Here is a 19,939-nt window from a genome sequence, read left to right as displayed (position 1 = left end):
TCATCGCAGAGCAGCTTTAGTGTCCTTTAGCCAAAATTACATTTATCAAAAAAGTTTACACAGTTTAAATAGATATTTAGCAAAAATAAAAAGGACTTGAACTTTTCTCTTGCATTGTAAAAATACCAACATATTTTCATATTCCAGGGCCAAGGATGAAAAGGACGCACAGTGTAGGCACCTTTTATTGATATTGTGTCATGTGTTTCCTGTTGCATCTAGCTTCCTTCTTATATTGAAAGCTCCAGACCACAACCACGCCCGTTGCAGTATGCTAGACAAAGCCCTGACACAGGTTTGCTGTCTCATTTAATTTATGCAAGTAAAGCACAAATTCATTGTGGGCCCAAACCTGACACATGACAGGACAGAGGAATGTAAAGTAGCCTCCATCATGTTTGTACATTAAGGTTTATATTGTGCTGCTTTATATTGCCAGGCAAATATGCAAGTAGTTTTGATTGCCACAGTGAACCCCTGGCTGTTTGGAGCCCAGAACATTTGGCCTCTATGCCCGAGGGCAACAGAGCAAATCCTCAACACGACTCGGTCCTGTGGGCTGCACCTGCAGATCTGATTCACAAACTGTAATGTAGTTATACCAACTGACCACAAGATGGCGACATCGTCGTGTTTTGTGAACCACAAAGCTGCCTTACCTGCAAGATTGTTTGAGTAAACATAACTTTTTATCATAAGGTAATATATAAGGCAATAGTGATATAAATTACAATATGGATCACTTGTTTTTTGTTCAACATAATTACACTGTATGATTTAACTTTTGGATCAATTAAATTTGGTCATGAAGAATGGTGACCAAGTGGTACTTGTATATATATCGATAGAAATATATCTATGATAAGTCAATCTCAACTGATAATATTGGTAATGCCAGTGTTTAAGTGAAGCTCAAGCTTTATGGATAGTAAATTAATTAAAAAAAATTATATATCCCATTGTTCATAATGCTGCATAGAAAAGGCAAGTGTACTGCACTTAGTTCCATCTGCTTTATTTGAGGAAAAATAATCCTTTATTTTGAATTGTATAAAAATAACAGACATCTGATGAGCACTTACATTCCCATGCATTTTGCATTTTTACTATGTATCACCAGCTTGCAGTTGGTCTGTGTTTTATGCACTCTAGGAAATGGGGAATCGTCACAGGCGCCTGCATGTGAACTCGGGAACAACAAAACCATCTGTATAAAGTCGCAAATGAAGCAGCAAGGACAAGAAAAAAAACATGGAGATAAGTGTAATCATATCAAATCTAATGTGATGACAATGCAACAGTTTCAAAAACATTTCACTGGTCCTTTGCAAAGGAAATTTCAAAAATGATAATCACAAGTCCAAGATTTAAATTGGATGACTTTGGGGGAAACTAAACCCATTAAGCATTCATTTGACAGAAATGGTATTTCTGCACTGCAATAACTATGATAACAATACTATTAATTATAGAAATATGAACCATCCAGAGTGTGCTAGAATTTTACTTGTTTACAATGCAAACCTTCTCATCCATTCTTGTCATAACTCAAATGTTTCCTTGTTGCTCTTGACCTGTTTTTGTCTCGATTCAAGACGAATAACTTAAATAACTTTTTCAGCAAAGAGCGTGGACAAGTCAACTGATTGATGGACGGATTTGTTTTCCCAGTGTTTTGATTGGAGCAAAGAGGATGATGAATAATCTTTCGCATTGGCGCAATTGAGAAACCGCGATAACAGAAATGCTTCTTTTACCTGGAGCGGGAGTGGATACTTAAACACCGTTGTCCCGGAGAAACAAACCAACACAACGACTTTAAAAGTGAACAGGAAATTCATAACTGTCTGAGTGACGAGGCCAACACGTGCGCGGCCAAAGTTTGTCCAGCAGGTTCACTTTCTGCGTCCTATCTGCGCCAGGAGACGCGCGTTCTGCGCCGCCTTGGCGCGCAGGTTTTTGGCCTTGGCCACCTCGAAGAGGACGTTCATGATGTTGGTCGGGACGTCCAGCGACAGGGTCAGCCTGCTCCTCCGGTCCCCCTTGCTGCTGTTGCGGAGCATCTGCCCCCTGAGCTTCGTCCGGCTCATGAAGCGGTAGTTCGCGGGACTCGATGTCCTTCTCTCTCGGCTGGTCTCGGCGGACGAGGAGGAGGTGGATGATGATGAGGAGGAGGTGGAGGATGAGGAGGAGGAGGAGGAGGAGGACGCCAGGTACTCCGCGGACTGCAGGAGCGACCCCCAGCCGTCCGCGGGGGAGAAGCCCCGCTCGTCCTCGTCGGCGGCCATCCGGTCATCGCACAGCAGGCCGGAGCGCGCGTGGTCGAGGCGGAGGCACAGGCCGGAGGTCGGCGTGCACAGGACCGAGAGCAGCAGCAGGGTCTTCAGGGATGACAGCATGCTGTGTCCTGTGGGACCCGCCCCCGGTGGACGGGGAGCAGGGGAGACAAACGGTTACTTCAAGACACAAGTGTATCAAAGTGTCCATCATGCGGCCGAACACACTCTCTTCCAAGTTTTGGATTAAGATATTGTTTTCAGGGGGGGGGGGGGGGGGTCGTTACATTGGAAAGTTTAGTCTTCATTCTGGGCCACAATAGCATCAATTGTGTCACGAATGTGTACAAGCAATAATCTTAGTTCAACTTACCACTCGAGTCCTATAATAAAGAATACAGTTATAGAGGTCACACAACACGTATCCCTGCAAAGAAAAAAGAAAAAGAAAAAAAAACAAACCCCAAACAGGCAAAAAAGAAAATCCTCACGAGTGAAAGTGTGATGATGAGAAATCCCGCGTGTGTGTGTGTGTGTGTGTGTGTGTGTGTGTGAGAGAGAGAGACGGTCTGACCGGCTGTGCGTCTTGCTCGTCCATTCCCCGCGCATCCATTTAGTACGAGGCACCGCGCCGCAGCCCGTGCGCCAGCGACGACGTCATCCCGTGGGGCACTTTGGTTCGCTGTGAACGTCTCCCATTGGCTGCGACGCAGTGATGTAGTGGTACAGAAGTTAATTAATGAATAGATACATTCTGTAAAAAAAAAAAAAGGTGGTAAATGTGACGTCCTATCGGGGGAACACACACACACACACACGCACACGCACACACACAAACACACACACACACACACACGCACACACACACACACACGCACACGCACAAGATTATATTGAAATCAGAGACAAGCTTCGTTGCAGGACTGTACGACTGGACAGCTCACATTCAGGACCACGGACAGTTCCACCCTTCCAGTCAACCGACACGTTTGTTGATCTTTATTCCAGATGTGTTTTTATAAAGATGATGTATTGTGACATTGCAGTGTGCAGTGGTTAGAAAAAGGTTGCATACACTTGTGTATGCGAACTTAAAAGAGGCCACATTACTAAGGGGAAGGATTGTTGCCAACTAAACAACGATTAGTTGGCATCTAAAGTATACTGATGGTTAATCATCGTTAAAGCAACAGTGTCAATCATTTTCTCAAATGTGAGGATGTGATGCGTTTCCTTGTCAAAACCATTTCAACTTATTACCTTCGACTGCAGACAATACAGTTGTACATTATGATAAGTGTTTGTATGCCGGGTTCATAAAGATGAAATATACTAAGGCTTTATGCGGCAGTGATAAGACGTCAACAACTTTTGCATTGCTCTCCCTTTCCACCGACACAGCCCAGCTTCGTTGAGCTGAAATATGAAGACCGCATAGTAATTTGTACAATATTTAATTTCAAACTAAGTAGATCTAAATGACTCTGTAGTGCGTAGGTCCGTGGTGAAGGGACGTGTGGTGCTGTCACAGTGAAACAAAGGGCGGGAGATAGTGATGGAGTGGAAGAGAGAAAGAATGGTCCTTATGGTAAAAAAGTTGTGGAAAGTGTACCACTTTGATGACACCACGTGATAATTGTGTCTGAGGACTGTACCCAGTATGTATGATTTTCACGGCGGATATATAGTTACGTCAAGAGACGACAGATATCTGAGGATATGCGGGGAACATTGTGTTTTTAATTAAAAGTGAACAACCGATTGTACACTCAACGCAGACAGCGTGGAAACCACCCGCAGTGATGGACAGAACAATGTCGAACTGAAGATGGAGACATGGAGGGAGCGAGGGGATCAAAGGGTGGTGGGTCCGGCTCTAATGAGCGACTTCACCGTGGGATTAAGGCGACTTCACAGCGGGAGCAGTCACAGTGCGTGACACACTGTGCGATGAGACGTCCTCCCACTCGGCTCCTGCTCTGCAGTCGGTCTCGCAGCGACTCGCTCCTCCTCCACTTCATCACGCTGTTGTTAGTCACTTGGGAGAAGGAACTCATTTGTTTCTCCGCACATTTTAATTCGGTCTGGTGCAGACTCTGACTTTTGATAGGTAAAAGAATATCTATCAGTGGCCTGAGGTACTTTCACTTCATACAAACAAGGATGTCTGAACTTGTCCTTGGATTTCGACCGTCCTGTCACCAGAGCATTGGGGTCTGATAGACGTAGGCGGTGCTGGTGCTATGTGAAAACACTGAACTTAAAAGGACACGCCACAGTATTTTTCTCAAAACATCATCCTCAATGAAAAGCTGGTAATCTTAGTTGTGTCGTGTTGCACTGCCAGAGGGAAAAAAAACAACAAAAAAACCAAAACCCCTTCCTCGTGCTGCCCCCACATCGACGCCCACGCAGGAATCCCCTGCCGCTGCGGCACGGGTCTGATGGAGAGACCTGGAAACCAGTTCCCGCGTGATCTCCCTCGCTGGGCCCCTGTTGGCCTCTCGTCTGGCTCCCAGCCTGACCCAGGACGCCCCCTGCCGAAGGAACATATGTAGCGGTGGAGGTGGCAATAGGCAAGGCAGCTACCAGCTCCTTATTTTTTCACACCACACACGATGCAGGGCAACTGACAAAACATGATAAAAAAAAAGAAAAGGTGACGGGAGCGTTACATAAAAAGATATAGAGACACGTGGGCAGCGAAGATACAAGCACGACAAAGACAAACCACAACAGTAAAGATGGATTTTTATATATTTCATAAAATAACAATGTTTTTGACATTCACATTTTTCTAACATTGATCAAAATCAACACAGTTATGTACAAAAATGAGCATCTTCTCTCGGGGGGTTGTTGGCTTCATCTCCAGGGTTCAGTGCCTGTGAAAGTGAGGAAGGTGAACAGAGTATTATCTTTCTGTGAAACGTGTACATCTACTGTATCTCCGCATGCACACATGTACCTTAGAACCAATGTCGTACACACAATGTGTATTTGATGTGTGTATCTACCTGTATTCTCCTTCTCGCAGCAGGTCTGGCACTGCTGCCTCGAGGAGAATTGGTTTCGGTTGCCACCACAGCCGCCGTACACAAACGGCCTGCACTCCCCAGAGCGAGGGTGGAAGTACCAGAGCAGGACGTATTCTGAACAGGCCCCTTCTGCCAAGGGCTCCAGGCAGCGGTCTGCTGCAGGTGAGGCCAAAAAGTCATAGATGTCCAGTGAATTGAAATGCTTTAGATTTATTATGTTTTCAGAACTGAGTATGTGATATAATGAGTAACCATCAACTGAGCTGCTTGCATGCTATTCATTTATTCACATATATTCTGAGGTAAGCAAAAGCTTTAATTCTCCACATTCGCTGCGACTCTTCAGATCTTTTTCCCACTTCATATTTTTATTTATGAAAATGCCTCTAGAAATCTCGCACAGTCAAACGGACACGGATTAAGTTTTGGTCTTATCTGTCTCCCCCACCTTGAGCTCTTAATGATTTCAACTCATTACTCATAGATGATACATGAAATATGAAGCGGTAGACCAGGGGAAAAAATAAATCGGAGTCTTGATATACAGAGCGGGTAAACAAAGGGGCAAGAAGAGAGGAGGAAGAGGGAGATAAGAAAAAAAAGAAGAAGAAAAGCATTTGTCTTGGCCACTCACCAGCAGTGTTTGTTCCAAATACCCTCCTTTTCTTTCTCCGTCCCCACTCCCCAGTCTCTCTGTCAGGAGAATCTGAAACCAGGAACAAAAGCGCTGAGAGCGTTCATAGGTCGGGAGATTCAAGGACCAAGAAGGACCAACACTGACCGAAAGCTACGGGCATTGAGATGCGTTTAAACGTCTTTTAATTTACCGTAAATCTACAACCTAAGTATGAGAGAATTAAGATAAAAAAATTACAATGGGAAAAATCGGGGAAGAGAACAATTTCTTTTCTACAGATTTCAACAACCATGTTTTTGTTTTTACCAGAGTTGACGGTGGCCACATGGGGAGGAAAATGTGTGTCCAAGGAAACTGTAATGTTCTCTGATATGTGTCCAATATGTATTAAATAAGGCGTATTAACGAGGGTTTGGTGGACATTTTACCACAAGTGAGTACAGAGCAGTGAAGAGAAAAGGGCATCGTGACCTGCAGATTCTTATCCAATCTCCACTATAATTTAGCCATGACCTCATTAGGTCAGAGTCAGAGCCTACGAATCTGTCGGGGGTTTAACTGGAACTGGAACATTTTTCGAAAAAGTATGAAATCCCCTTTTTTTCTTACCGGTGCGGTTCGGTGACATCCCTTCTCCTCCGAGGATCACAGGGGCAGGGCTGCTCATTTCCTCCACCCTCTCTCCATATTCTTCCTCTTCCACCTGTTCACCGACTTCCCCTGCCCCTTCATGGATGTCGCGAGAGAGGGGCGTCGCGACATCTTCCGGCTCATTTTTACTGTCAGTCACTGTGGCTGTTCCATCTGGATCCACAGATTTCACCATGAACTTATATTCTAACCCTGTAAAAGGTTATGGAAGAACACCACACAAGAATATTGTTTTTAATGTGAGCTCTCTTTCTCTTTGTGTTTTTGCATCAACACACTGTTGAATATTCAGTGACAAAGTTGGCAGCCATTTGTTTTTAAGACCCTGAAGTTCGACCATGAGCGCAATTTTATCCTCGGAGTGTCTGGAAAGCGCGTGGATTCGCTGTATTCTTGGTGAGTCGTCCCACTTAATTGCAGTCTCGTGTTTGTGAATGGCTTCGGCTGTTGCTGGCGCCATGGTGTGTGTTCCTCTGAGAGAACATAAAAGATGGCACAACACACACGGGTGCCATGTTGCTCCTGCCACAGGAGTGCTACAACACACGCACACACACACACCCACACACCCACACACACACACACACACACACACACACACACACACACACACACTTACCACACTTTTCTGCCACCTCTTGGGTGACTAGCTCCTTCACGTCTTCAGCCTTGACACAGGGAAACACGAGATTCAAAGACATTCCATTCACTATATCTTTAAATATGTGTGCGTGTGATTGTGTGATATACACTTACGGTCAGTCCCGGCTCTCCCTTCTCCCCCTTTGCCCCTGAACTTCCCACCAGACCCTATAAGGCAACACATTTACACATCAACATTCATCTGCGGTACACCCACACGGGTGAATTTACTTATTTTGACTCATGGCACATCTTCTCAGAACTGTGTGGATGTGTACAGACTGTGTCTGATAGGTATCTCAGTGAGTCTCCTGTCAGCTCTATTGGTCTGACGTCTCTGACGTCCTCATGTTTACAAAAGCAATTCAAACAAAGATTTTGTGACTATCAGAAAGTTGCTGTGGGAAGTGTATTTATTGAGCTGAATGGTGATGTGAGACTTACACTATCTCCTCTTTGTCCCGGTGTTCCTGACACTCCCCTCAGACACGGCTTCACTCTTCCTCTCCTGCCCCTCTCCCCCTGTTGGTCAAAGGATCACCGTGCACGCAGAGCAAACGCATTGTGAGTTCGGAAACTCTTACATACGACACTTCTACGTCAACAAGAAAGAATCAAAAATACATATCCATGGCAGCTCATCTCATCACGTTCTTAACGAGTATGAAAGACAGACCAATTAGGTACATCCTCCCATTAGAGGTTTTCCAGCCACTGTCTGTCAACACTGAGTCTGGTAATTGCAGCTGAAAGGAGCTAATTGAGTAAGATATTACTTGAAAGCTGCAGCCAGAAATAAACTTAGTGTGTGTGTGTGTGTGTGTGTGCGTGCGTGCGTGCGTGCGTGCGTGTGTGTGTTAATTAAGGACACGTCTCTGTGGTGAATCCTCTGCAGCAGTGTGCAGACCGCATGCTGCCACTCAAGACACAGACGTGGTGATGACTGTAATCAGGCTCAGCTCGTCCCTCTGTTCTCCGTGTTCTGTCACATTTTCACTCCCCCTTTCTCGTTAGTTGGACGTTTTGAATACAAAAATGTAATTTTGTGCGAGGGAGTGTGAGTGAGAGGTTCACTCAATTTGTTTGTAGAGATATATCCTGTACATATTTCTGTACAGGGGGGCTGTTCTGACCCATCAATGATATGTGAATTCCATGGACTAAGTGTGGCATACTGTACCTTAGACCCAGTGTCCCCACGAGGACCTGGTGGTCCTGGTGGCCCCTCATCTCCATCCCTTCCTGGACTCCCTGGTGAACCCTTAAAGCCCGGGAAACCTGAGAAACCTGCTTCACCCTGAATTAAGCAAATATAAAATAAAATAAAAAACACATGGATGTGGATGTGTGCAGTGGAAGATACAAAAACATAAAAATAATGAATAAAAACAACGCAAAAGTACAAGTTCAATGTTTGATGAGAAGTGATACTCACCTTTCCGCCCTTGACTCCCGGATCACCATCATCTCCACTGGTCCCTTCTTTTCCCTTGTCACCCTAAAATTTCACATCATGAAAAACCCCCAACAAAAAACACAAACAACATTGAATATGTTTGGAAATGTTTGAAATGTGTGGACACGTTACCTTGCGCCCTGTGAGTCCATTCAGACCAGGTATACCAGGGGCGCCGGGTAACCCCATATCTCCCTGTATATCACCATGACAACCATGTCACATGCATAGAGGTATATAGATTACTGATGCAATCTCTTCAGGTGACATTATTATTATTATTATTTGGTCTAATCAGAATATAACTAAGGCCGAACCTGTTCTCCGTCCAGGCCTGAGCTCCCGATGCGTCCAGGTAAACCCCTGAAACCCTGGAAGAGGAGGCAACACAGCAGGATGTGACTGAAACTCAACAAACCAAACACGAGGGACAAACAATCAGTGCAACAGCTGATCTCCACCTTCTCTCCTTTCTCCCCTGCGTCTCCTGGTAAGCCTGATTCTCCTGCATCACCCTGTGAAACATACCAAAAACAAATTACAAAAAAAGGGAAGATATTTAATTTTTTTAAATGAAAATGATCACTGTTGCCTTTACAATGTTTTTCGGTGTACCTGATCACCCTTTTGACCGTGCTCTCCTACATCTCCCTTGTCCCCTTTGGCCCCATCCACTCCGTGATCCCCATTGCGACCCTTAAATCACATCGTGCATGTGATTTGTGATCCCTTGAACATTACATCCAAAATGTTGTGCATTAAAAATGACTGAATGTTTGTTTGTTCTACCATCACTCCATTGAGTCCTGGCTCCCCTGGATCTCCCTGTAGGAAAGAAGGAAGTGTAGCGTAGAGTTTATTTATAAAGTATTGCATGTTAAAACTAATGTTGCTGCAGTGTCGACATGTTCAAATGACACATTACAGACCTTCTGGCCCACGGGTCCTCGTGCTCCGAACCGTCCTAATGCACCCTTGGTGCCTGCATCACCCTTTAAGCCCTTTAAATTTTATAAATAAATTATAAAAGTGATTTATTTTGGTTCAGCCTCACAAATACAGTCCCATTTATCATAGATTTAAGTATCAGGCAAGCTGATGATTCTTCCCCTCTGCGGTTTTATTACCTTGACTCCAGGAGGACCGTCCTCGCCCTTTTCTCCTTTGTCGCCATCAAATCCTGGTGGACCTCGCTCACCCTGAAAAAGAGAGTACTCACGTCTTCGTCTGTCTTTGTGTGTCTACTTTGTGTCTTTTCAGACAGATATATTTGTGTTTATTAAAGCATTTATTCCTAATTCCAAATGTAGATTTTGGAATTTATAGCCTTTGATTGTTTTAGCATTTCATTTTGGATTGGCATTAGGATGCATGACAACAACTCATCAAATATGAGTGTGTTGTCTCAGCTACCCTGGCGCCTGCTATTTCTGTCTTCTGTAATCTGACTTGTTTCTATCTAATTGTTGTTTTGGTTAATTTGTCCTGTGTTAACTGCCCTAGAGGACCACAGTGGAAATGAGCCTGATTTAATCCTCAATGATTTTTTGTAATGTATGTAATGCCTGCCCTGCAGTATAATGTCTTAAAAAAAAAATAAAGAATTAAATTCATTCATTCATTTATCTCACCGGATTTCCTTTGGAACCCTTGAATCCACGGGGTCCTTGGATTTGTAGCACACTCCCCTTGAGGAAGGAATTAAATAATAAATAAGTCGTTATGTGGATTTATGTGGAAATACTTATACAGTTGCGAATCATGTGTACTTCTAAACATACCCGGTTGTACCAAATCAGCTGCGACAAATCAGTGCAAAGACTAAATACTTTCAGATTCTCCAAAGGAGCAACATGAAAATGATCATACCCTCTCTCCTCTGACTCCAGGTAAGCCGCGGTCTCCCTGAAAAGAAACATGATCTTAAAACAACTTTCCAAACATGATTATTTCAACACTACAACAAGATTACTTTATATCTCGTGCTGCCATGCCGCCGCATCATTTTATTGTATCCTTTCAATTACAATTTAATCCAGTTTAACATGATCCACCTTTGATAAGACGTAATGAAAGGCTGTTGAAAGAAACTAGGGCCGGTTTAGTGGTATTTGACAGCAAGGTGTGTGATGAATAAACCACACAGCGACAAGTCTGCTGTGAAGACACAAAAATATGAAGGACAACTGACATCGCTCCTATCGACATGTCCTGGCACATAAAAATTAATGGAAACCGCTATCTTAGAAATGAAAGGAGTCTGCAAGAGCATCTCGACATTCAAATGTCAACGTCGGCCTCTTCACTCAAACCTCATACCTCGCTGTTGACGCAAACAACCGTAATGGTCAGGCATGTGTATGTCCATGAAGATTCTGGACATACAGGCAGATGAAGCAAGGAGGTAAATAACACCTCACCTTTTCACCTTTGCTGCCCCGCAAGCCTTTGTGGCCCTAGTGAAAAAAAAATAAAGAAGTAAAAGAAAAGGATTGTTTTCTTCTCATGAACAGAAGTGAAAACTGTGATCATCTTGAACTTAATTATATACTCAGTTGTATGGTTTTGAAAAGTTGTTTACTATATGCCCCAGAGTTCCTTTAACACCAGGAGGACCCGTTTCACCCTGAAAGATAAGAAATATGCAACGTTTTCTACACAATCCACCAACATCACTGATTGTTGTTGTTTAAAGGGGTTGACCTGTGTCATCAGATTGAGACATCTAACATGTGACATATATGAGCTCAGCTCACCCGTCTGCCTGGGACACCAGCCAAGCCCCTGGCACCGGGCTCTCCTGGAATCCTGTCACCCTGAAGAGAGAATAAAGAATTCATAAAGTAATGATGAACTTCTTTTTTTTCTAATGTTGAATTCATGGACCAAACACAATAAAAGTAGGCGCTTCTCAAATATCACATTACACTCAGTATTTGCACCTTTTCTCCTTTTACTCCAGATAAACCGGGAGGACCCTTCATGGAGAGACGATAGAAATATCATTAACCATCACCTCCGTCAGGCAATCAATCAGATATGGAAAATAACACTGCAGGTGGGAAAGTTCATACTTCTAGAAGTATGTTTGCTAAAGATCATTTAGATGATTTGTATTTTCTCACGTGAGATCCTGGTCCCCCTCGAGGTCCAGGAGCTCCAGGTGATCCATTCTTCCCCTTTTTACCGCGCTCCCCCTGCATCAACACACAAAACATCTTACGTCTCCTTTACACATGATCTTCTATGTCTGTGTCTGCACCACAAAGCATCTTTTCACAGATTTTCGCCGCTTGATTTTACTCGATCGAAGAGAGCTGAATGGCAATTTGAAAGATGATACATGATGATGCACCTCTCTGCCGGGTTCCCCTGGGTCCCCTGGAGGACCCCTATGGCCCGGAGAACCTTGGATGCCTGCGTTACCAAGGATACCCTGGATGCCCTGAGCACCTGGAGGCCCCGGTTCACCTGGTTCACCCTGAGGGAGAGAGGAGAGAAGTAAAAAGTTGGAAAGACAAACATTCAGTTAAAGGTCACTTGTTATGCGTGATGTCATTACTCAGCACTTCTATTACTCTTGAATAAATTGCTTTCGAATAACGTCCTTCCTTTTCCTTTTGTCGTGGTTAACGCTCAAACGAAAATTTAAATTAGCGACTGAGTCACTGAGCCAATTAAATTCACTAAATTAAAACCGCAGTGAGAAACAATGTCAATCAAAGTGAATGGGATGGAAAAGACTGTGAGATTAATTGATTCAGTGGGAACGTTATAAGTAAGCTTAGTAAAATGTTTAACTTTTGAATCAGGAGGAAGGAGGGGGCCCATTTCACCTTGTGTCCTGGAGGACCGGCCTGGCCTTCTGGCCCTCGGTGGCCGATGCCTGGCTCTCCCTAAACACACAAAACAACTGTCATTCTACACATTAAAAAATATAAAACCTCAACCCCCGAACTAAGAGATTCATGTCGATCACAGCTCAGTTGTGAGTGAACATTGCATTTACCTTTTGTCCCTTTTCACCAATTTCACCCTGAAAAGTGAGGGCAACAAAAAAAAAAATTAAAAATCCGTCAGAGAGTTGAAATGCACCTCAACACACCTTTTCTTTCTTGTCAAACGACGAAACAAACACAGAGGAGTCTGACATGAAAAAAAAAGAAAGACCGGAGAAGCAGCCAGCCGACTTGACAGCATGTTTAACAAGGGGAATTATTAATGTCTGCTTTAATCTACTGTCTGGCAGTCAAACCGAAATAGAGCGGAGGGGACATCAAAGGCCCCGGACTCGACCGGCTTGGCTGACAGGCGAGACGAGAGAGAAGATCTCCCCGAGCTCTGATGTCATCCACTGATGCATCGTGGGTAGGGTGGGGAGGGAGGCGATGATATTTTCATGAACCGGTGGCAACATTTCGTGTATGGCGACTGTCGTACTTGTGGAAGGAGCGGTTCACAGGACATTACAAAACAAAACATATTTTCTCACCTTGCCATGGAGAGTTTTGATTTTACGTGGCCAGGTGTTTACTTTTTTTTTTTTTAGATATCTGCCTCAACCCCAGTATCAAGAAAATGTAATTTGTAATTTTCCGTATGTGCTTATTTCTACATGTACAGTAGCCCTAATGGAAACATGGAACGTTTAACTTTTATTTTCGTGTCGAGTCACCTTTTGTCCTGGTTTTCCGTTCTCCCCCGGTTGCCCCTGTTACATACAGGGAAATGTATTGTATGTTTTTGATAATCAAACTGGACATTCATGCGAAACAAAAGGCGAGTGAGTGTGAATGAGTATTTTAATATATAATGAGTGTGTTAAGATCACACGGTGTGCTTATTTATGTGTCCTCACCTTCAGTAAAAAATACTCTGGAGGGTATGGGTATGGCTGTCCAGTTTCTTCATCATAATGCCCCTCTCTCCGTCTCTCCACCTCCATCCTCCTCCTCTCCCATTCCTCCCTCTCCCTGGCCAAGTCTCTCTCCCCATCCTGTCCCGTCCTCTCTCTCTCCATCTCCTCCCTCTCCTTCTCCAGCTCCCCTCTCTCTCTCTCCATCTCCAACCTCTCCCTCTCTCTCTCCCTCTCCAGGTTCTCCAACTCCTCCTCCGCTTCCCTCTCTCGATCCACATCCTCCTCGGCATCCCAGTCGTAGTCTCCGCTCCCCTCCTCCTCGTCGTAGACCGGATCGGGGACTGCTCCTGTATATCCATCTTGCTCCCACTCCTCAACTCCTTCAGCTTCAGTCTGTTCGTCTCCTCCACCTTGTATTTCTGGATGAATCCCTCCCTCCGTCTCACTGTATGTCTGTCTGTCTCTTCTTCCTTGCCTCTCCCTCCTGGTGTGTGTGTGAACATCAGCGTTTTCTTGCTTCTTCTAGAAAAAAAGGATATGGATTAATGCCTGTGGTCTTTGTCGGTGTTGTTGATTATACTGCAGACTTACATTGAAGCTGTTGTAACCTGCAGCTCCAGAGGAGTGATGCTGGAATTGAAAACAAAGAGCTTAATTTTATATGTGGTTCACAGTGACTAGGACATTTTATTTTATTCTATATTTTATCAAGTGTAATGTGAGTCATGTGAGAGGGTAAATCTAGTGGAAATTATTACTTTTTGCACCTCCTTGGACCAATGTCTTCTGCCCGGGGCACCTGGCATGAACGCCTGAAACGTACCAAATTATTATACTGACATTTTTTTTTTAAATCACCATCAATCTGTCTTCTATAACACCAGCAGGCACTTACCATGGAGTCAGACCAGGGGGCGCCTCTTCTCACCCTCATTTGAGATAGAGGCACCTGTTGAGTGCCCCAGAGCGATCACGAGCGTGTTTAGTGCAACAGTTGTGAACATTTTTTGTGTGGGTTTGATATGTATGATGGTAAAAAATGATAAGAAAGAAAGACACAGATTTGCTGAGAAGGTTCTTGTAACTTTTTTTTTTTTTTTACTGAAGGATACATGCATAGTGTGATTAAACACAGACAAAACAATGTGATCACAGAGGAAAACTTCACCAGTGAAAAGAGTGTTTGGCTACGAAACTGCTCATAGTGCCGTTGTATTGTGGATAATATCACTGGCAGTATTTTTGCTGAAGGAAAAAACAAAAGCATTTTTTGCATATTTCAATAAATAAATCTTCAGTACAATTTGACACGAGGCAATATGTATTTAGAGTGTCGGCACGTGTTTGAGAGCGCTTACTGTTGTTGTTATTTGTTACAGAGAAATATTTGTCTTCATAAATAAATAAGGAGTTGCCGACAAGGTAAGTAAAAGTAGAGGCTACACTGGTGTTTACACTGAACACATTGGAGAATCACAACAATCTCAATACAGTTTTCAGATCTTAACGGTTTTTCTGTAAAGCTCCACTAGAGGGAACAAGAAAAACTATTTTAGCTTTGGCCATTGCTTTTGGGCGAGTGACATCGTCGCTGAGTGAAAAACGTCTCGCGGCTCATGAAACATTGGTCAGGTTCAGGGCTCCCCGCCAGCAACACAGTTCACAGTTTACTCACACTGTCCATGTAGTGTGTGTGTGTGTGTGTGTGTGCACTTTCTTGTGAATGCTTAACACGCTATAGTCACAGTCCCTTGGGAATTAATCCTGTTTAAAAAAAGAGAGAGAAGTATTTTCTTTTAATTGTTTTTGGTCAGTAATTCACTTTTTCTCATTCTTATTCAGACAAGCTTTGGAGAAATCATGCTCAAAGCATGCGGCTCAAAAATTGTCCTGTCGCATGCTTTGACAATGCCCCCAAATTAAAAAAAGAAAACTGTGTTGGTTTGTTATCTTCCCCATTGTGTTTGCTTTAGTCTTACACAAACATGCGCACTGTTTTGCACTGGTGAAATTTTCATAGGAAGCAGACAGAAGATGAGGTCTTGAAATGTGATGCCAAGTGCTTATTATATTTAATTTAAACGCATCCTTGGTTTATTCAAGGGATACTCAATAGTGCGACAGGGTAAAAGTGAAGCCCATCCTTCACTTTGTTCAAGCACTCGTCCATCACTTTCAGGGCTCTCGAGTTAAGTGCGAGTAAAAGAGAATTGCATTCCCAAGCATGCAAGATTCAAGGCTGGACAGATTAAAATCCAAACTCTACCTTGTCCGGTTCTTCCGTTGTGATGGGAGGTGTGGGCAGTGACACTTCACCCTGGTCGGGACAATAAAGGGCAGATAAGCATGCGAAGTGAAAACACCGCTTCAAACGTTCAGTAGAATAACAGCTATATGTGACATTGCCAGTGAGCACAGACGAGGTCACCGGCCTCCAGTACCTTCTCCACCTCCCCCGTCGGTTGATAGGGAGGATCTGTGGTCGTCCGCGCAGCCTAGAGTGGGAACAATCACACACGGAGGGAGGTTAGAAAAACTGAGAAAATGTACACAATGTACATTTGGATTCAATCCGTCCAGCTCTAGTTTATTATAAATCTGAGGTTACCTTTTCCAAATCATACTCCGGAATGTCTCCGGCTATAGGGACATTTGCACTGAGGCTGCTGTGGGCACTGGAGATACAGCAATTGCTATGTTGATTTTTGATTTTCTTTTCCCTTTTTTTGTCGGATTGTATATTGATGAATTTATCTGGGTTTTTAATCAGTTGGATTCTTTCTTGGTGGTGTTTTGGCATGTGCTAGGTTCAAATTTATATGAATTGCTGACAGACCAATATCAAGCCTCAGCCTTACATGTCCTTGCCATGAGGGTTTGGTAATGACATTTAAAAAATCACTGGCAACATATATATGGGCCGATATATCTGTATCAGAAATTTTTCAGACCCTAATATTGGTATTGGCAAAACTCCCCATCTGTCGGGCTGCGACTGCTGATCACTTAAGTGGACCAAATACTTGGATTTATGTGTTTCATATTTGTTTTAGTATGACAAATACTGTGCTGCATACGTCAAGTGCACTGTCACCTGTTCGTCTGTTTCTCTTTCTGAGAAGCGAGTCAGATGAAGACGGGAGGGGTCTGAGGATGTTTCTAACTGGGCAGGAATGTGCGTGGGCAGTAGTTCCACCTACACAAATGAAAACAACACAAAGGGGCGGTTAAATGTTCAGTGTGATAAAAAAAAAACATATTTTATGTTAAGAATCAATCATAGCATTCATACACAATCCAGCTGAAACAGATGAGGTCATGCTGCACGAGGCTAAATTACCTCTCTGTCGTCTCTGCTCTCCTGCAAGTTACCATGTGGGGAAAGTTCTTCCTGTTTCAAAAAAGAAAAAGAAAAAAAAAGATTGTATTTGAAAAAAAAATGTCATCATAACTTTTAAACACTCAGTCCTTGATGCGCGGAGCAGATGCAGTGGACTGTAATGGCAAACTAATTAATTCCTAATGATCAATTCAGGTAGTGGGTGTGTTAATAATCAACTCGCTCCAGTGTTTTATGTGGGCACAGATATATTTCAGTCCCCTGAGATGCTGCTATCAAGAAAAAAAAGGAAAACAGACAATTTGACAGGGCTGTTAACAGGAAGGCACCCACAACGCTCCAAATCTATAACAACGCCATGTCATCAAACATCGCTGAAATTGAAGTTTCCCACAGTGCACGAATTAGTCATTCACCGCGGCAGCTGCCTACCTCGTATTCATCACCGTATTCTTCACCGTTATAAAACTCATCCTCTTCTTCATCTCCTTGCTCTTCGCTTGTCTTCACACAAAGAACGAAGAAAGAAAAAGGGAAAGGACAATTGTTACAGGAAGATACTGTCAAGGATCATCATTTATCATTTTTGCGTGGACGACTGGAAGACAACAATGCAAAGCGAATACAAAGCAGCCCATTCATCCAGTTTATCAGAGCAGTCGTCAACATCAATAAGACAAATGCATGCTTTTATTCTTTCTAGCCACACCATCTAAACAGTAACTGGTTAATTCTGTTTCTTATATTTTGATAAATGTTTTTTTTATGACACATTTTAATAATAAAGCAGTTATTTGTACACAGATAATATGTTAATGTCATGTTAGCGATAGCCAGTGTTAGAGTTCTGCAGGGAGACACGGCTGTGTTAGTTGGTTTATGTTAAGTTGGGGGCAAAAGCGACGTTTGACAGGTCCAGCGTGACCCCTTCGAGGACATTTACCAGGCGGTGTCTCTGCCTCTTATGTCTTCCTTTATTTCCTTTGCCCTGGTTAAGAAGTTCACAGTCAGAGAGAAAAAACAACAACATAAAGGTTTCCCATGCTTCAGAGGTTGTTGATGATCAAGTATGAAACTATGAGTTATGATACTGTAAGTTTGAGGAAATATTTAAAGGGGGAATGGGAAGTTAATGATTATCAAAAACTAATGCAGCACCTTTAAATAAAGATGTTTCAGAGCACTTAGTGTTTAAATAAATGTTTATTTGTATTTATAGGACCACACCGGCAGTTTTGCATGTTTCAACCCATTTGTTAGAAACTGCATATACTTTATATTAATTATGATAATTTGGGGAAATTTCATTCCTTATGTTCTAATTTATTATCTGGATGCTGTATGCACTTTAATATAAAGCTAATTGAGTTCACCCAAAATCAAATGTGCTATATGAATATAATTCTTTGCCAAGACTGTGATCCAGGATTATGGCAGAATCTGTTTTCTTTTGCTTTAGGAAATTGTTGTTTCCACATAATGGTGATGATAAGAAGGAAATTAGACATCAAAATAAGCTTATAAAGACTTTTTTTTGTGGGAGATAATCCATCACAATGGACCGAGGCTGTTGTGTCTATGTCAAGCAAATTACAAGCCTCCGAAGGTTAATTTTCATATTTTAGTGGCCCGAACTGAAATCAGTTGGAGGAGATGGAGAGTGAACCGCTGGTATGGTCCTTTAATCACATGAATGTAAGTTAATGTCAAAGGCAACCAAGAACCATAATATAAAATGTGTTATATCTAATGAATAAAAGGAAACTCATGCTCGTCTTCAATCGGTCAGGGGGCAAACCAAGTTATACGAAAAAGTTGACCGCGGAAACTTTACCTTCCCACGTTCCCTGTTTTTCTTCTTTTTTCCTGAATTCTTCTTCAGAGAGTCCTCCTGAGTGAGGACAACTTTCTCCACCACAGTTTCCGTTAGCCCTGAAACCGTCTGACATCCGCAGTTTAATGAGTTTGTGGACATTTGAAATAAAAAGGCTTCAAACTTCAATTATTTTCAAGTTTCCAATACCCTCCAATATTTAGCCGCCAAAAATCAACCTCAAATCCTTTGACTTCCAGCAAGTTTGTGGCTGCACTCTTTGCCCCTCAGCAAGGATTGTTATCGGCAGTTGCTCCAACAGATTAAAGATTGACTTTTTAATGAAATTAATTCTCTATTCTTTTAAAAATCTTTTTAAATGTCTGCGGCATTGTGAGAGGATGACTAAAAAAAGATAAAGAGAAAATGACTTGAAACCACGTTTCAAGGAAAGATGTTATCAGTAATATAAGGCACTGTGATATCCCACTGTGTTCACTGACAGTTATCAACTCATGCAGAAAAATGTCTTACATGCTTAACATGTTTTTTTTAACTGTTTGGTGGACTTGCGAATTTGATGTGGCCATTATTTACTGTGAGACATCCTTACCTCCTGGGCCGTAGTATAATTGAAAGTGGAATTGACTTTTGTCAGATTCATTTTCAGTGAGGACACTTTGTCACTGTCCCCGTCTATCATCTTCATCCCTGTGGATCCCTTTGACTTGGTCTCGATCCTGTCGAGCTCCTGCTCTTCGTTCAGTGCACTGATGGTCCTTAAAGATGGAACCTCTGCAGTTTCATTAAGAGGCTCCTGAGTATCGAAAGACAGAGTTTGTGGACGTGAGGGGGAAAAAAGCATAGTTCTGGGGCAGTAACATCAACTTTAGGTTAAAGCACGTTAATGTCAATATACAGTGCACACTGGGTTGTATAGAAATGCAGATGGCATCACGGATACAGTCACGTGGAGAAGAAACACTTTTTATTTGTCAATAAAAAGAAACTTGAAGGAAAATCTTCAAGATATACGCTTTAAAAAGGTTAATATAGAAAGAATATATGAAAGAAAAAAAAATGAAAAAGGACTAAATGACCACAAAACTCACATGCCATCCAAGAAAATACTGTATTATTTAAAAAACTCATTAGTCGCATTCCACAGGATGATTCGTTTTCCTCTCGATTTAGGATTTAAGACTGTTGTAGCCGGATTTTAAGGTCA

At 42.7% G+C, this 19,939-nt stretch overlaps 2 protein-coding genes across 5 annotated transcripts in view; both read right to left on the bottom strand.

Moving 5' to 3' along the window:
- Positions 1-999: 999 nt before the first annotated feature.
- On the bottom strand, positions 1,000-2,973 carry ucn3l (urocortin 3, like). Its single transcript, XM_035610402.2, has 2 exons — positions 2,650-2,973; positions 1,000-2,407 (listed from the first exon to the last, which is right to left on the bottom strand). The coding sequence occupies exon 2, from the start codon at positions 2,397-2,399 to the stop codon at positions 1,896-1,898; it is 504 nt and encodes a 167-aa protein (XP_035466295.2). The 5' UTR covers positions 2,400-2,407; positions 2,650-2,973; the 3' UTR covers positions 1,000-1,895.
- A 2,037-nt stretch (positions 2,974-5,010) lies between these two features.
- col7a1l (collagen type VII alpha 1-like) overlaps positions 5,011-19,939 on the bottom strand; it is a 48,934-nt gene continuing 34,005 nt past the window's right edge. For 2 of the 4 annotated variants that reach the window (XM_035610258.2, XM_047336491.1), the window contains 39 exons: positions 19,325-19,528; positions 18,733-18,840; positions 17,842-17,886; positions 17,331-17,402; positions 16,899-16,949; positions 16,653-16,754; positions 16,000-16,053; positions 15,825-15,875; positions 14,454-14,507; positions 14,317-14,370; positions 14,150-14,188; positions 13,559-14,080; positions 13,376-13,411; positions 12,710-12,736; positions 12,537-12,596; positions 12,056-12,181; positions 11,826-11,897; positions 11,643-11,678; positions 11,457-11,516; positions 11,282-11,326; positions 11,121-11,156; positions 10,570-10,605; positions 10,332-10,388; positions 9,828-9,899; positions 9,630-9,701; positions 9,490-9,525; positions 9,316-9,396; positions 9,162-9,215; positions 9,018-9,071; positions 8,833-8,895; positions 8,680-8,742; positions 8,425-8,541; positions 7,689-7,766; positions 7,359-7,412; positions 7,222-7,270; positions 6,561-6,794; positions 5,949-6,020; positions 5,294-5,470; positions 5,011-5,161 (listed from right to left, as the gene is read on the bottom strand). In XM_035610258.2, coding sequence (XP_035466151.2) covers positions 5,142-5,161; positions 5,294-5,470; positions 5,949-6,020; positions 6,561-6,794; positions 7,222-7,270; positions 7,359-7,412; positions 7,689-7,766; positions 8,425-8,541; positions 8,680-8,742; positions 8,833-8,895; positions 9,018-9,071; positions 9,162-9,215; positions 9,316-9,396; positions 9,490-9,525; positions 9,630-9,701; positions 9,828-9,899; positions 10,332-10,388; positions 10,570-10,605; positions 11,121-11,156; positions 11,282-11,326; positions 11,457-11,516; positions 11,643-11,678; positions 11,826-11,897; positions 12,056-12,181; positions 12,537-12,596; positions 12,710-12,736; positions 13,376-13,411; positions 13,559-14,080; positions 14,150-14,188; positions 14,317-14,370; positions 14,454-14,507; positions 15,825-15,875; positions 16,000-16,053; positions 16,653-16,754; positions 16,899-16,949; positions 17,331-17,402; positions 17,842-17,886; positions 18,733-18,840; positions 19,325-19,528 — 3,243 coding nt within the window. In that variant the 3' untranslated portion in view covers positions 5,011-5,141. The remainder of the gene's footprint in view (positions 5,162-5,293; positions 5,471-5,948; positions 6,021-6,560; positions 6,795-7,221; positions 7,271-7,358; positions 7,413-7,688; positions 7,767-8,424; positions 8,542-8,679; positions 8,743-8,832; positions 8,896-9,017; positions 9,072-9,161; positions 9,216-9,315; positions 9,397-9,489; positions 9,526-9,629; positions 9,702-9,827; positions 9,900-10,331; positions 10,389-10,569; positions 10,606-11,120; positions 11,157-11,281; positions 11,327-11,456; positions 11,517-11,642; positions 11,679-11,825; positions 11,898-12,055; positions 12,182-12,536; positions 12,597-12,709; positions 12,737-13,375; positions 13,412-13,558; positions 14,081-14,149; positions 14,189-14,316; positions 14,371-14,453; positions 14,508-15,824; positions 15,876-15,999; positions 16,054-16,652; positions 16,755-16,898; positions 16,950-17,330; positions 17,403-17,841; positions 17,887-18,732; positions 18,841-19,324; positions 19,529-19,939) is intronic. The other 2 variants (XM_035610233.2, XM_035610267.2) reach the window with 2 other exon arrangements.

This window comes from Scophthalmus maximus, chromosome 12 (assembly GCF_022379125.1).
Source record: "Scophthalmus maximus strain ysfricsl-2021 chromosome 12, ASM2237912v1, whole genome shotgun sequence".
NCBI classification, from domain to species: Eukaryota; Metazoa; Chordata; class Actinopteri; order Pleuronectiformes; family Scophthalmidae; genus Scophthalmus; species Scophthalmus maximus.
Note: the sequence above shows the minus strand (reverse complement) of the source record. Positions and strands in the feature narration are given on the sequence as shown.

Excerpts from the sequence above, each read along its gene's own strand:
- ucn3l (XM_035610402.2), bottom strand. The coding sequence starts at position 2,399 with ATGCTGTCATCCCTGAAGACCCTGCTGCTGCTCTCGGTCCTGTGCACG.